Source organism: Gopherus evgoodei, unplaced genomic scaffold (assembly GCF_007399415.2).
Source record: "Gopherus evgoodei ecotype Sinaloan lineage unplaced genomic scaffold, rGopEvg1_v1.p scaffold_34_arrow_ctg1, whole genome shotgun sequence".
Lineage (NCBI taxonomy): Eukaryota > Metazoa > Chordata > Testudines > Testudinidae > Gopherus > Gopherus evgoodei.
The window spans coordinates 4,348,766-4,361,325 of record NW_022060016.1 but is presented as its reverse complement, the minus strand read 5'-3'; the positions used below and the strand labels follow the sequence as shown (position 1 = coordinate 4,361,325).

General features: G+C 66.3%; 1 protein-coding gene across 1 annotated transcript; it reads right to left on the bottom strand.

Annotated features, from left to right (window-relative positions):
* Positions 1–2,998: 2,998 nt before the first annotated feature.
* On the bottom strand, positions 2,999–5,226 carry OPA3 (outer mitochondrial membrane lipid metabolism regulator OPA3). Its single transcript, XM_030544587.1, has 2 exons — positions 5,061–5,226; positions 2,999–3,556 (listed from the first exon to the last, which is right to left on the bottom strand). The coding sequence occupies exons 1-2, from the start codon at positions 5,200–5,202 to the stop codon at positions 3,228–3,230; spliced, it is 471 nt and encodes a 156-aa protein (XP_030400447.1). The 5' UTR covers positions 5,203–5,226; the 3' UTR covers positions 2,999–3,227.
* Between the last annotated feature and the right edge of the window lie 7,334 nt (positions 5,227–12,560).

Here is a 12,560-nt window from a genome sequence, read left to right as displayed (position 1 = left end):
TGCCAACCTGCCCCTGCTCACCCTGGCCAGGCCAGCCCCACCCCTGCCCTCTGCCAACCCATGCCATCTTGGCCAGGCCTGCCCTACCTCTGCCAACCTGCCCCTGCTCAGCTCCAGCCAGGCAGGCCTCAGCCCACCACCGCCAACCTCTCCCTGATCGTCCCCACCCTGCCCTCTGCCAACCTGTCCCATCTTGGCCAGGCCTGCCCTTACCTTTGCCAACCTGTCCCTGCTTAACCCTGGCCTGGCCCACACCCAGCCACCTGAACTCTGCCCCCTGGCCAGGCCTGCCCCAGCCAGCACCCCCTCCCCACACACACTTGTGGGGCAGGGCAGCCCAGGGGCAGTAGTTGCACATTGGCACCTCCTGTGCATGGATTTCCCAGGTTGGGGGAGTGTGTGGGGTGGGCAAGCAGGGGGTGGGGCGCAGGCGGCTGGTCCCTAGGGCTTTTCTCCAGCAGGGCAGCTGCCGATGGGCCCGTTTCTCCAGACCCAGCCATACTGGGGCTGGGGGGTCTGGCAAAAAGTTACCCTAAATCTGCCTTCCCCAGCCCTGCTCCCTGTGGCTTAGGGCCAGCAGGGCTGATGTGTGGGGTGGGTCCCTGTGCAGGGCGCACCTATGGCCTGAACCCCCACCCCCAACTAACTGCTCAGAAACCAGCCCCAGGCCCCTAAATCAACTGGAACCAGGACCGGCACCACCCCAGCCCCCAATGCTCCACCCTACATGGCCCATCAGGCAGGACCCTTCTTGCTCAACACCCTGTAAGCATGTGCTCCCCCACCCCCCCAATGGGACTGCATGGCCAGCAACTGCCTCCCAGACAGGATCAGCTCCAAACCCTGCTCACCAGCAGCACCAGGGGCTCTTGCTAAGGTCCAGAGGGGTGCAGCTGACAGGACTCCTGGGTGCTGGTCCCAGGGCTAGGGCCCCACACTGCCCAAGCCCTTGGCACCATCCAGGGCCAGCGTGGGACTTCCCAGCATCCCTACCCCCTTTGCCCTGGAACCAGGCCACCCCTGTACCTCCAGAACCAGGCCTCCCCAGCGCCCCACTCCCACAGTGCCCCTCCTCATCCTCCCCCAGAACCAGGTCTCCCCAGCACCCCTACCACCCATCCTCCAAGAACCAGGCCTCCCCTGCACCCCACTCCTACAGCACCCCTCCCCTGTCCTCCCCCAGAACCAGGTCTCCCCATCCTACCCCAGAACCAGGCCTCCTCAGTGCCCCACTCCCACAGCACCCCTCCCCATCCTCCCCCAGAACCAGGCCTCCCCAGCGCCCCTACCCCCCATCCTCCCAGAACCAGGCCTCCCCTGCACCCCACTCCTACAACACCCCTCCGTCCTCCCCCAGAACCAGGTCTCCCCATCCTACCCCAGAACCAGGCCTCCTCAGTGCCCCACTCCCACAGCACCCCTCCCCATCCTCCCCCAGAACCAGGCCTCCCCAGCGCCCCTACCCCCCATCCTCCCAGAACCAGGCCTCCCCTGCACCCCACTCCTACAGCACCCCTCCCTGTCCTCCCCCAGAACCAGGCCTCCCCAACGCCCCACTCCCACAGTGCCCCTCCCCATCCTCCCCCAGAACCAGGTCTCCCCAGCACCCCTACCACCCATCCTCCAAGAACCAGGCCTCCCCTGCACCCCACTCCTACAGCACCCCTCCCTGTCCTCCCCCAGAACCAGGTCTCCCCATCCTACCCCAGAACCAGGCCTCCTCAGTGCCCCACTCCCACAGCACCCCTCCCCATCCTCCCCCAGAACCAGGCCTCCTCAGCGCCCCTACCCCCCATCCTACCCCAGAACCAGGCCTCCTCAGTGCCCCACTCCCACAGCACCCCTCCCCATCCTCCCCCAGAACCAGGCCTCCCCAGCGCCCCTACCCCCCATCCTCCCAGAACCAGGCCTCCCCTGCACCCCACTCCTACAGCACCCCTCCCTGTCCTCCCTCAGAACCAGGCCTCCTCAGTGCCCCACTCCCACAGCACCCCTCCCCATCCTCCCCCAGAACCAGGCCTCCCAGCACTCCACTCCCCCAGTGCCGCCCCCCCCCCAATCAGGCCTCCCAGCACCCCTCTCTCTGGCTCCTCCTGCTCAGGGCAGAGCCAAGCTACCAGGCTGGGTCAGTCCCTGGACTCAATGCAGGAGGCTGAACTGCTGAGCCAGGGGGAAGGATGCATTAGCCCAGCCCCCGCTGCCTCCAGCCTGCCTGGTCGTCCCTCCCACCTCCCCTGGGGTAAATCCAGCCGAGTTGGTGGCTGGCCCTACAGCCTATTCCCCAGGGCTCGCCCCCTCTCCAGGCAGAAAGGTGACAGTTGTCCAGGACGGCCCCTGTCCCTGCTAGACCCAGCAGCAGGGCCCGGCCATGTGGGTCCTGTTGAGTTGGAGGAGCTGGGGAACCCTGGGCCTGTATGGAAGTGAGGGGGACACAGAGACCTCCAAGCCCCTGCCCTGCTGCATTAATCAGCCTTGCCCCTGCAGCCCCACCCAGTGGCTCCCCCTAGGAATCACTCTGGCCAGGCTGCCCCACGGACCCTGCCCCATGGAGTGCCCGCTGTGCTGGGCACCAGCCACTGCCAGGACACTTGGCCCCTGCAGGAAAAGTGAGACAGAGGCAGCACCACCACAGGCCAGTGCAGGAAGGGGAGGCAGCGGCACAGCCAGCCCAGATCCTGGCCCAAAGGCTGGGATCCTTGAGGGGGGAGGGCCCTCGGTCAGTGGGGCAAGCCCCAGGGAGCACTTGGGGAGAGCAGGGGAAGTGACACTGAAGATCAGTAATGGCCCGGAAGGGAGGTGGATCTGGCTGGGCCCCCCACTGCCTGATGCAGGACAGGTGCTAGGGAAGGGGCTGATCCCAGACCCTGGGGAAGGAAGAGCTGGGACCAGCTCCACTTTCTAGGGGAGCCCTGGGTGCAAATGAGTGACCTGTGGCTCCGCCCCTTTCCCCAAGCCCCGCCCCTTTCCCCAAGCCCCGCCCCAATCATGGCTACACCTCTCAGCAGCAGGCGGGTTTTAATGGATGAATATTTACACTGTAGAAAACTCGGACTCCGCGGGAGCCGAGGGGGGTCGTGAGCCTGGACCCCCGAGCCCACACGGGGGCCTGTCTCAGTCGCTTGGCCCAGAGCAAGCTCCGCCCGGCCCCAGGCAGTTCCGCACCCCAGCACCGGGGGGCAGGGCCCAGGCACGCCAGGCTCCTCCTTGGCAACCCGCCCCGGGGGCCCCTATTTCTTGGCACTGGTGGAGAGGTCCAGCAGCAGGCGGTTCACCTCGCGCAGCTGCGTGTCCAGGGTCTCCACCGCCAGGCCCAGCTCGGCCACCTGCTCCTGCAGGCCCAGCAGGGTGCTGCTCTGCTCCTCCTCCTTCCTCCTGGTGTTGGAGGCCTGGCGCGCGTACTCCAGGAAGATGCACAGGCCGCCCACGCCGAAGACGATGGCTTCGCCCAGCAGCTCCGCGCCCAGCTCCGCCGCAGCCTCCTCGTTCAGGGGCTTGATGGTGGCGCCGCGGAAGCCCATGATCCGCATCTTGGTTCGCATCTCCACCCAGTGGTACACTGCAGGGGGGAGGGGCATGAGGGGCGCTGCCAGCCCAGCCCTGGGCTCCCCCCCTACCCAGCTCTGCCAGTGCCCCTCACTCCTGACCCGCAGCCCCTGCTAGCCCAGCCCTGCCGGTGCCCCTCACTCCCGACCCGCAGCCCCCTGCCAGCCCAGCCCTGGGCAACCCCCCCAGCCCTGCCAGTGCCCCTCACTCCTGACCTGCAGCCCCCTGCCAGCCCAGCCCTGGGCTCCCCCCCTACCCAGCTCTGCCAGTGCCCCTCACTCCCGACCTGCAGCCCCCTGCTAGCCCAGCCTGCCGGTGCCCCTCACTCCCGACCCGCAGCCCCCTGCCAGCCCAGCCCTGGGCAATCCCCCCAGCCCTGCCAGTGCCCCTCACTCCTGACCCGCAGCCCCCTGCTAGCCCAGCCCTGCCGGTGCCTCTCACTCCCGACCCGCAGCCCCTGCCAGCCCAGCCCTGGGCAACCCCCCCAGCCCTGCCAGTGCCCCTCACTCCCGACCCGCAGCCCCTGCCAGCCCAGCCCTGGGCAACCCCCCCAGCCCTGCCAGTGCCCCTCACTCCCGACCTGCAGCCCCCTGCTAGCCCAGCCTGCCGGTGCCTCTCACTCCCGACCCGCAGCCCCTGCCAGCCCAGCCCTGGGCAACCCCCCCAGCCCTGCCAGTGCCCCTCACTCCCGACCTGCAGCCCCCTGCTAGCCCAGCCTGCCGGTGCCCCTCACTCCCGACCCGCAGCCCCCTGCTAGCTCAGCCCTGCCGGTGCCCCTCACTCCCGACCCGCAGCCCCCTGCTAGCTCAGCCCTGCCGGTGCCCCTCACTCCCGACCTGCAGCCCCCTGCCAGCCCAGCCCTGGGCAACCCCCCCCAGCCCTGCCGGTGCCCCTCACTCCCGACCCGCAGCCCCTGCCAGCCCAGCCCTGGGCAACCCCCCCAGCCCTGCCGGTGCCCCTCACTCCCGACCCGCAGCCCCCTGCCAGCCCAGCCCAGCCCAGCCCAGCCCTGCCGGTGCCCCTCACTCCCGACCCGCAGCCCCCTGCCATCCCAGCCCTGCCCCCCCAGCTCTGCTGGTGCCCCTCACTCCCGACCCGCAGCCCCCTGCCAGCCCAGCCCTGCGCTCCTCCCCCACCCCCAGCCCAGCCCAATCAGGGAGACGTGGGGGGGGTCAGGGGTCACTTCATGGCTTTGGCTTATGGGCGCCAATTCAATGTCAGCCGTGGGTCCGCCCATGGCCTCCGCCTATTGGCCCTCAGGCCCCACGCCCCGCCCCCACGCTCCAACCATTGGTTCAAGGGACCCCAGTTCCGCCCCGCGCTCCCATTGCCCGGCTAGGCTCTTTTCCCCGCCTCCGCAATTGTCCCATTGGCCTGCTCGGATCCAGCTCCGCCCCCATACCACCTCCATTGGCCCGCCACTCGCTCTGTCCCGCCCCCGCATGCGTCCCATTGGCTCGAAAGGCCCGCAACCCCGCCCCATTGGCTCAGCGCCCCGCGCGCCGCCCATCACTCACGCTGCGCCGGCGGCCCGCAGACGTAGGCCCGGAAAAAGGGGCTGGCGCGAGCCCCCGCCTTGATGCGCGCGGCCAGGGGCCGACTCAGCTGCCGTACGCCCAGGTACAGGAGCTTCGCGATGGGGAACGCGCCGGCCACCATCCTCCCTCCCGGCGGCCGCGCGCCGCGCTGCCGTGACGTCAGCACGCAAACCCCGCCCCGTCGCCTCCAGCGCGGCTGAAGGGGCGGGGCGCATAATATGCAAACGAATCTCATGAATATGCGAGTTGGGCGTCGTGCGTCCGCGGCGGACGTGGAATCAATATGCAAATTAGAAGGCGGACATGCAAATTATTTATGAATATGCAATAGCAGAGTATGCATTTCGGACGGGCAGCGCTTGAGCGTCGGCAAATCCCTGCCCGAGTATGTAAACTAGCTCATGGATATGCAAATTGGAGCACGGGCCGCCGCCTCACGTGTCTCCTGCCCCACCTCTCGCCCCCCGAGGAGCTGAGCTGGGTTCAGGCCATAGCGGGGGCGGCGTGTCAGAGCCTGGGGGCTCGGCAGGAGGCTGGGGGCGTGGAGCGGGGCGCGGGGGGCTCGGCAGGAGGCTGGGGGGGCTGTGGAGCAGGGCGGGGGGCTCGGCAGGGGGCTGGGGGGGCTGTGGAGCGGGGTGGGGGGCTCGGCAGGGGGGTGGGGCGCTGTGGAGCAGGACGGGGGGCTCGGCAGGGGGCTGGGGGACTGTGGAGCAGGGTGGGGGGCTCGGCAGGAGGCTGGGGGGGCTGTGGAGCAGGGCGGGGGGCTCGGCAGGAGGCTGGGGGGCTGTGGAGCAGGGTGGGGGGCTCGGCAGGGGGCTGGGGGGCTGTGGAGCAGGACGGGGGGCTCGGCAGGGGGCTGTGGAGCGGGGCGGGGGGCTCGGCAGGAGGCTGGGGGGGCTGTGGAGCGGGGCGGGGGGCTCGGCAGGGGGCTGGGGGGGCTGTGCAGCAGGGCGGGGGGCTCGGCAGGAGGCTGGGGGGGCTGTGGAGCGGGGCGGGGGGCTCGGCAGGAGGCTGGGGGGGCTGTGGAGCAGGGCGGGGGGCTCGGCAGGGGGCTGGGGGGGCTGTGGAGCGGGGTGGGGGGCTCGGCAGGAGGCTGGGGGGGCTGTGGAGCAGGACGGGGGGCTCGGCAGGGGGCTGGGGGAGCTGTGGAGCGGGGCGGGGGGCTCGGCAGGGGGCTGGGGGAGCTGTGGAGCAGGGCGGGGGGCTCGGCTGCGGGTGCTGTGGAGTGGGGCGGGGGGCTCGGCAGGGGGCTGGGGGGCTGTGGAGCGGGGCGGGGGGCTCGGCAGGAGGCTGGGGGGGCTGTGGAGCAGGGTGGGGGGCTCGGCAGGGGGCTGGAGGGGCTGTGGAGCAGGGTGGGGGGCTCGGCAGGAGGCTGGGGGGGCTGTGGAGCGGGGCGGGGGGCTCGGCAGGAGGCTGGGGGGCTGTGGAGCAGGGCGGGGGGCTCTACAGGGGGCACCCCCCCCCCGGCAGTCAGGGCTGGGCGCTATGAAGGGCGCTTCGGCTTCTCGCTCATTTTCTGCCCTAACTCGGTGTCTGGCTGGGCTGTGGAGCCGCTGCGGGGCTCTCCCCAGAGGTGGCTGCATGTGGGTGCTGGGTGAGGGCCCCGGGGTAGTGTGGGAGGCGTTCTGGGGCCCTTCCCTGGTGTGCAGGGATGGGAGGGACCCGGGACCCACAGTGTCTCCCTGCAGGCGCAGTGGGGTCTGTGTCTCCTGACCGCCCCCTGGTGGCTGAGGAGGATTTGGGGGGCACTGCAGGGGGTTTCCCTATGACTGGGGAAGGAGAATGGGGGGGAGACCCATGGTCTATGGCTGGGGTCTCTTCCCCGGTGAACTGCAACAAACCCCCCGGTGCTTCCCTGATCTGGGGCCCCAGGGCGACAAAAGGAAAAGGAGGGTCCCTGGTGAATTCTTCCTCTTAAGCCCCTGCCCAAAACTGACCACTCTCCCCTTTGCCAAGTCCTGACTCCTCCTCACACCCCCACTTGTGGGCCCCCTCCTGGCCCAAGTTGTGCCCCAGCCTCCCTGGGGCATGTTACTCCCATCGCTCACCCCCATCGCAGGGTCCTCTGCTGCCCCTGCCTGCTGGGGCTGATCAGAACTGAGCCGGCCCCTCCCCCACACTGAACCCCCAGCACAGGCCAGGGGGGCTTGGGTAGCCATGGGGCTGAGCGGTGTTCGGCTCCGCACAGTCTCACCCCAGGATCCCCGCCAGAGGGGGCTGGCGAGCCCTCTCAGCTGCTCACCCCCTGCCTGGGGTAACGAGTTCATGTGAGGACAAGGGCTCAGCCAGTCCAGGTGGCTTCTAGCCGGGGGCTGGTCAGAGTCCCATGCAGGCGACTCTCTGCCGGCCCCATGTCACCAGGGCCGTGTGAACAGCTGGTGAGAGCTGCAGGGCTGGGTGGAAGCAGGGTTGGAGTGAAGGACAACAGGGCTCCCCGCCCCCAGCCATCGGCCCAGCTCCAGGCTTCCCCCCCCGGGGATCTCCAAGCACTGAATGAACTCCCCAGCCCCAGTGCATGAAGGGAAACAGGCAGGGTAAGTGGGAATAGAACCCAGGTGTCGTGGCTCCCAGCCCTGTCTCCCTCCTTGCTCTAACTACTAGACCCCCCATCACCTCACCTCGCTGGGGTAGAACCCAGGTGTCCTGCCTCCCAGTCCTGTTTCCCCTCCTTGTTCTAACCACTAGACCTCCCCTCTGTGAGCCAGGTGTAGAACCCAGGAATCCTGGCTCCCAGCCCCCGCTCTGACCACTAGACCCTACTCCCCTCCTAGAGCCAGGGATAGAACCCAGGTATCCTAGCTCCCAGGCCCATCCCCCACCCTCCTGCTCTAACCACTAGACCCCCCTCCCCTTGCTGGGGTAGAACCCAGGAATCCTGGCTCCGAGCCCCCCGCTCTAACCACTAGACCACCCCCCGTCCCAGAGCTGGGACTAGAACCCTTGGAGCGGTTGGGGAGCTCAGGCTCTATGGCCCGTTGGCTGCTTGGGCTCTTTGCTGTGGCTGCAGGAAGTGGTCAGGGCCTGTGTGGGGTCCCCTGCCCTCCTGCGTGGGGCGCAGAGCTCTGAGGGGAGCAGCCGGGGGAGGAGGACGATGGGGACACCGTTGCCTCGAACCGGATCTGGGCAGCACCAACAGAAGCGAGAGAGCCAGCAGAGTGTCTGCCATGCAAGGCAGTCCGACTGGGGGGGGGGGGGGGCGGCTGGGAGCCAGGACTCCTGGGTTCTCTGGGGGCGGGGGAGGGCCCTGCCCTTGGGGAAGCTGGGTGGGTGGCGGGATCAAGTGGAATTAGGCAAGAGAGAAAACTAAACAAACAGGCGATGGGAAAATCTCTCCCTTTAGTTCGGCAGCCCAGAGCCCTGGGCCACGCTAAGACGCCGAGATCACCGACGTCCCAGCCACGCTCCCCCCAACCCAGGATCCTACAGGGAGAAACCTCTGCTGCGAAAGGGTCATGGGGGGCAGGCAGGGGGGTGGGAGAACTCCCCTCACCAGGCAGCAGGGGGCGCCTCTCCCGGCCTGGGGAGCGTGGGAGATTCCTGGGCCTGGGCGCTTCCTGTTTATTCCCGGGAATGTTCCCATTGCGGCGCCCCCTGCCTGGTGACGTGGGGAGCAGCGCCGGCGTCGGGCAGCCGCTGCTCGTGCAGTCACTGACCAGCACCCTCTCGCCCTCCCGCCCCGGAGAGTCAGCAGGGGGGAATGGGGGGCACATTTAACAGTCAGCTTAACGACAAGGAGGATTTATTAAGATTAGACAAAAGAACGGCTTGTTACGCAGTGATGAGATGCAGCCACCTCTGGGGTGGGGCGTGGGGGCTGTTTATAGAGGGCCCCCTTGCCCAGCGCTGAGATGCAGCCACCTCTGGGGAGGAGCAGTGGGGTTGTTTATACAGGGGCTCCGTGCCTGGTGCTGAGATGCAGCTGCCAGTCTAGTGCTGGCACCAGGGTGGCACCTTTGTGGGCAGCGTAGGATTCCCAGCACAGGGCAAGGAAACATTTGGGACACGCTTGGGACCAAAGCCCTGGCCCAACCCAGCCATTGCCCCCCACTTCTGTGCAGGACCCTGGTTCTTCTGCCCCCCCTCCTCCCCACCGCCCTGACAAAGAGGGCCCTGGCCTGGCCCCTGTGCATAGCTGGGGCTGGGTGGCTCATGTGGGGTGAACAGGCCATGACAATGGCTGGGTCACTCTGTATCTGAGCCTCCATCCACTGGTAGGGTAGGAAGCAGCGTCATGTGGGGCCCGTCACTGCGCCTCCTGCACCAGCCGGCTCTGCTGGCACCTGGAGCCAGGCACTGGAGCTGGGTGTGGGCAGGGATGACTGCCCTGCCCTGCTGGGACTCCAGGATCCCTCTACCCCAACCGGGGCAGCCCTGTGCTCCTGAGAGACCCTGCAATAACAAACCAGTGTCCAGCCTAGCACTCCTGAAAGACCCTACAATAACAACCCAGCAGAGAGCTCTCTCAGGGGAGGGCTGAGGGGGACATGCGTGGGCACAGCTGCCTCCCCCCACCTAGCCCTTCCCACTCCCAAACCCCTTCCCACCCCAACGCCAGGGATGCTGCCAACTGTGGTGCATTCTGGGAGCTCAGGCCCAGCTCCGCCAAGCTCTTTATGCTCCCAGTTCCCACTGGGCCTCGCCAGGCGGATGCCCCCGGCTGGCGCCCGGAGAGCAGAGTGTGGGACCCACACAACCAGCCCCCCCCCCCCCATTCACCAGACTGCCTCTGAAATCAGGAGAGTCACAAACGGTTCTGTGGGGGGTAGGGGGTTCTTTATTCTCCCTGTGGGGCCTAGGCCCCCCAACCTCTCCCAGCTTTTCTCCCCAGCCGGGAGAGCTGGAAACAGCTTGGTGCCTCGCTGCGCCTTGACGAAAGCGCCCGCCCGGTGGCAGCGCGAGGTTCCCACGTCTGCTGCCAGCGCAGGCTTGGCGCTGGCGGGGCCATGGGGAGACGCCAGCGTCAGGCACTGAGAGACTCCTGTGGCAGACCATGGGCTGCATTCTCCCATGTGGGTAGAGAACGGGGTGGGGGGAACTAGAGACCCCTCCTCAGCTTTGTCTCTGATTGCCCTCAGGCCATGGGGACTGCAGTAGCACCAACCCCAAATGGGGCCCCATGGGCCGGGGGAGACAGCTTGATTCAGGAGATCTCCCAGGTTGAATGGACACAGGGCAGACTCACAGAAGGGAAGGGTCTTGCCAAAGGTCAGCCAGCACATTGGGCAGAGTCAGGCATGGAACCCAGGTGTCCTGGATCCCCAGTGCAGCTAGGAGCCTGGTACAGGTAGGTTGGAGAAGTACCTGGGTCTGTCCTGCCTCTGCCCAGGGAGATTCTGTGCCCAGTGAATGCCAAGGGATGTAGGGCAGCAAGGGCAGCTGTTCCTGGCCACATGCTGACCATTAGCTGTGGGGTTTTGGTGCCAGAAGTGGGATCCCTGGGACAGACTGGGGGACCTTAATGACCCATCTTCGCTCCCAGCTTGCCAAACCTGCAGGGGATTCTGGGAGGTTTGGGGCTTGTGCCCTTTGCTTTGGTTTCTTTATGTGGGAGGAAGAGTCTGAAAGAGTTTCATTAAAACACTGCTTTGTTCATCCCGCCCCCCATTGGCCAGCACTGCCTGCCCCTGGCATGGCCAGATCTAGCAGCACAATTTCTCCCTTTGGGGCAGGGACTACTGGCTCCAGAAATGTACAGCGCCTGGCACATCTGGGCCCTGATCCCCCCACGGAGGCCCCCTATCCTTCAGTGGTGCCCCTCCAGCCTCCTCCCAGGAAATAAATAACCCTCATTAACCATCAGATCGGCAGGATTGCCTGGCACAGGACAGCCCTATCGGCATGGACGGGCAACCTCTGCTACCCATTCTGCAGCCTGCGTCCTTGTCCTGCCATCAGTGCACCTGGCCTGCACGCCTGCTCGGGATGGGGTTCCCCGCTAAGCTTCGGCCTGCCACTAGGCGCACCTTCAGCCGGTTGCAGTAGTAGGCTCTTTTCTTCTGTAGACCAACCACAGTATGGGGGCTCATACCCTGCCACTCACTGAAGAGCCCCCTTGGTAGCAGGGAAGCAGGACCCAGTTCCTGTAACTGAAGACAGCGTCCAGCCATGCCAGGGTAGTCTCTGGGCTCGTCAGCAGCCCTGTCCTACAGCCTGGCCCCGGTGGGGAGTCCGTGCATCGCTGGGCTGCGCGCGGTACCCTTGCTGGGTTCCCTGCGGTGCGTGTTTGGGAGCTCGTCCTGCTGCGCAGCAGCGTCCTCACCTGGCTGGGGCAAAGGTGCGCTGTGGGGATTTGCAGCAGTGTGGGTGACTGGCCACAGAGGGCGCTGCCTGTACCAGCCGGGCGGGCAGCCCCAGGGCCCACCTCCATAGCTGGGGTAGGAGATATCGGCTCAGGGTGGGACGCAGCTGGGCAGGAACACTAGGAAAAGCCGCAGCAGAGCCAGGCACTGCCCAGATGCTTCTGCTCTGCACTGCCCCATCCCATACCAGTCTGGGCAGGGGGGCAGGGGAGGGGCTGAACATGCGGTTATTAATGGGCAGAGGCCAGGAGCTTTGTCCTGATATATGGACAGTGCCTCTCTATCCTTCCCCATCCCCAGTTACACCCTCCAGCCCGTCACAACCTCCATCCATCCATCCTGTCACAACCTCCATCCCCAGTCACACCCTCCCTCCATCCATCCATCCTGTCACACCCTCCACCCCAGTCACACCATCCATCCATCCATCCATCCAGTCACAAACTCCATCCATCCATCCCCAGTCACCCCCTCCATCCATCCATCCCCAGTCACACCCTCCATCCATCCATCCATCCCATCACAACCTCCATCCATCCATCCCCAGTCACACTCTCCATCCATCCATCTCCAGTTACACCCTTCCTCCATCCCCATCCCCAGGCACAGCCTCCATCCATCCATCCTGTCACAACCTCCATCCCCAGTCAACCCCTCCATCCATGAATCCATCCTGTCACAATCTCCATCCATCCATCCCATCACAACCTCCATTCATCCCCATCCCCAGTCACCCTCTCCATCCATCCATCCCATCACAACCTCCATCCATCCATCCATCCCCAGTCACACCCTCCATCCCATCACACCCTCCATCCATCCATCTCCAGTTACACCCTCCCTCCATCCCCAGGCACACCCTCAATCCATCCATCCATCCATCCATCCATCCTGTCACAACCTCCATCTATCCATCCCATCACAACCTCCATCCATCCATCTCCAGTCACACCCTCCATCCATTATACCCTCCCTCCATCCCCATCCCCAGTCACCCCCTCCATCCATCCATCCATCCATCCATCCTGTCACAACCTCCATCCATCTATCCCCAGTCACACCCTCCATCCATCTATCCCCAGTCACACCCTCCATCCATCCATCCATCCCATCACACCCTCCCTCCATCCATCTCCAGTTACATCCTCCCTCCATCCATCTCCAGTTACATCCTCCCTCC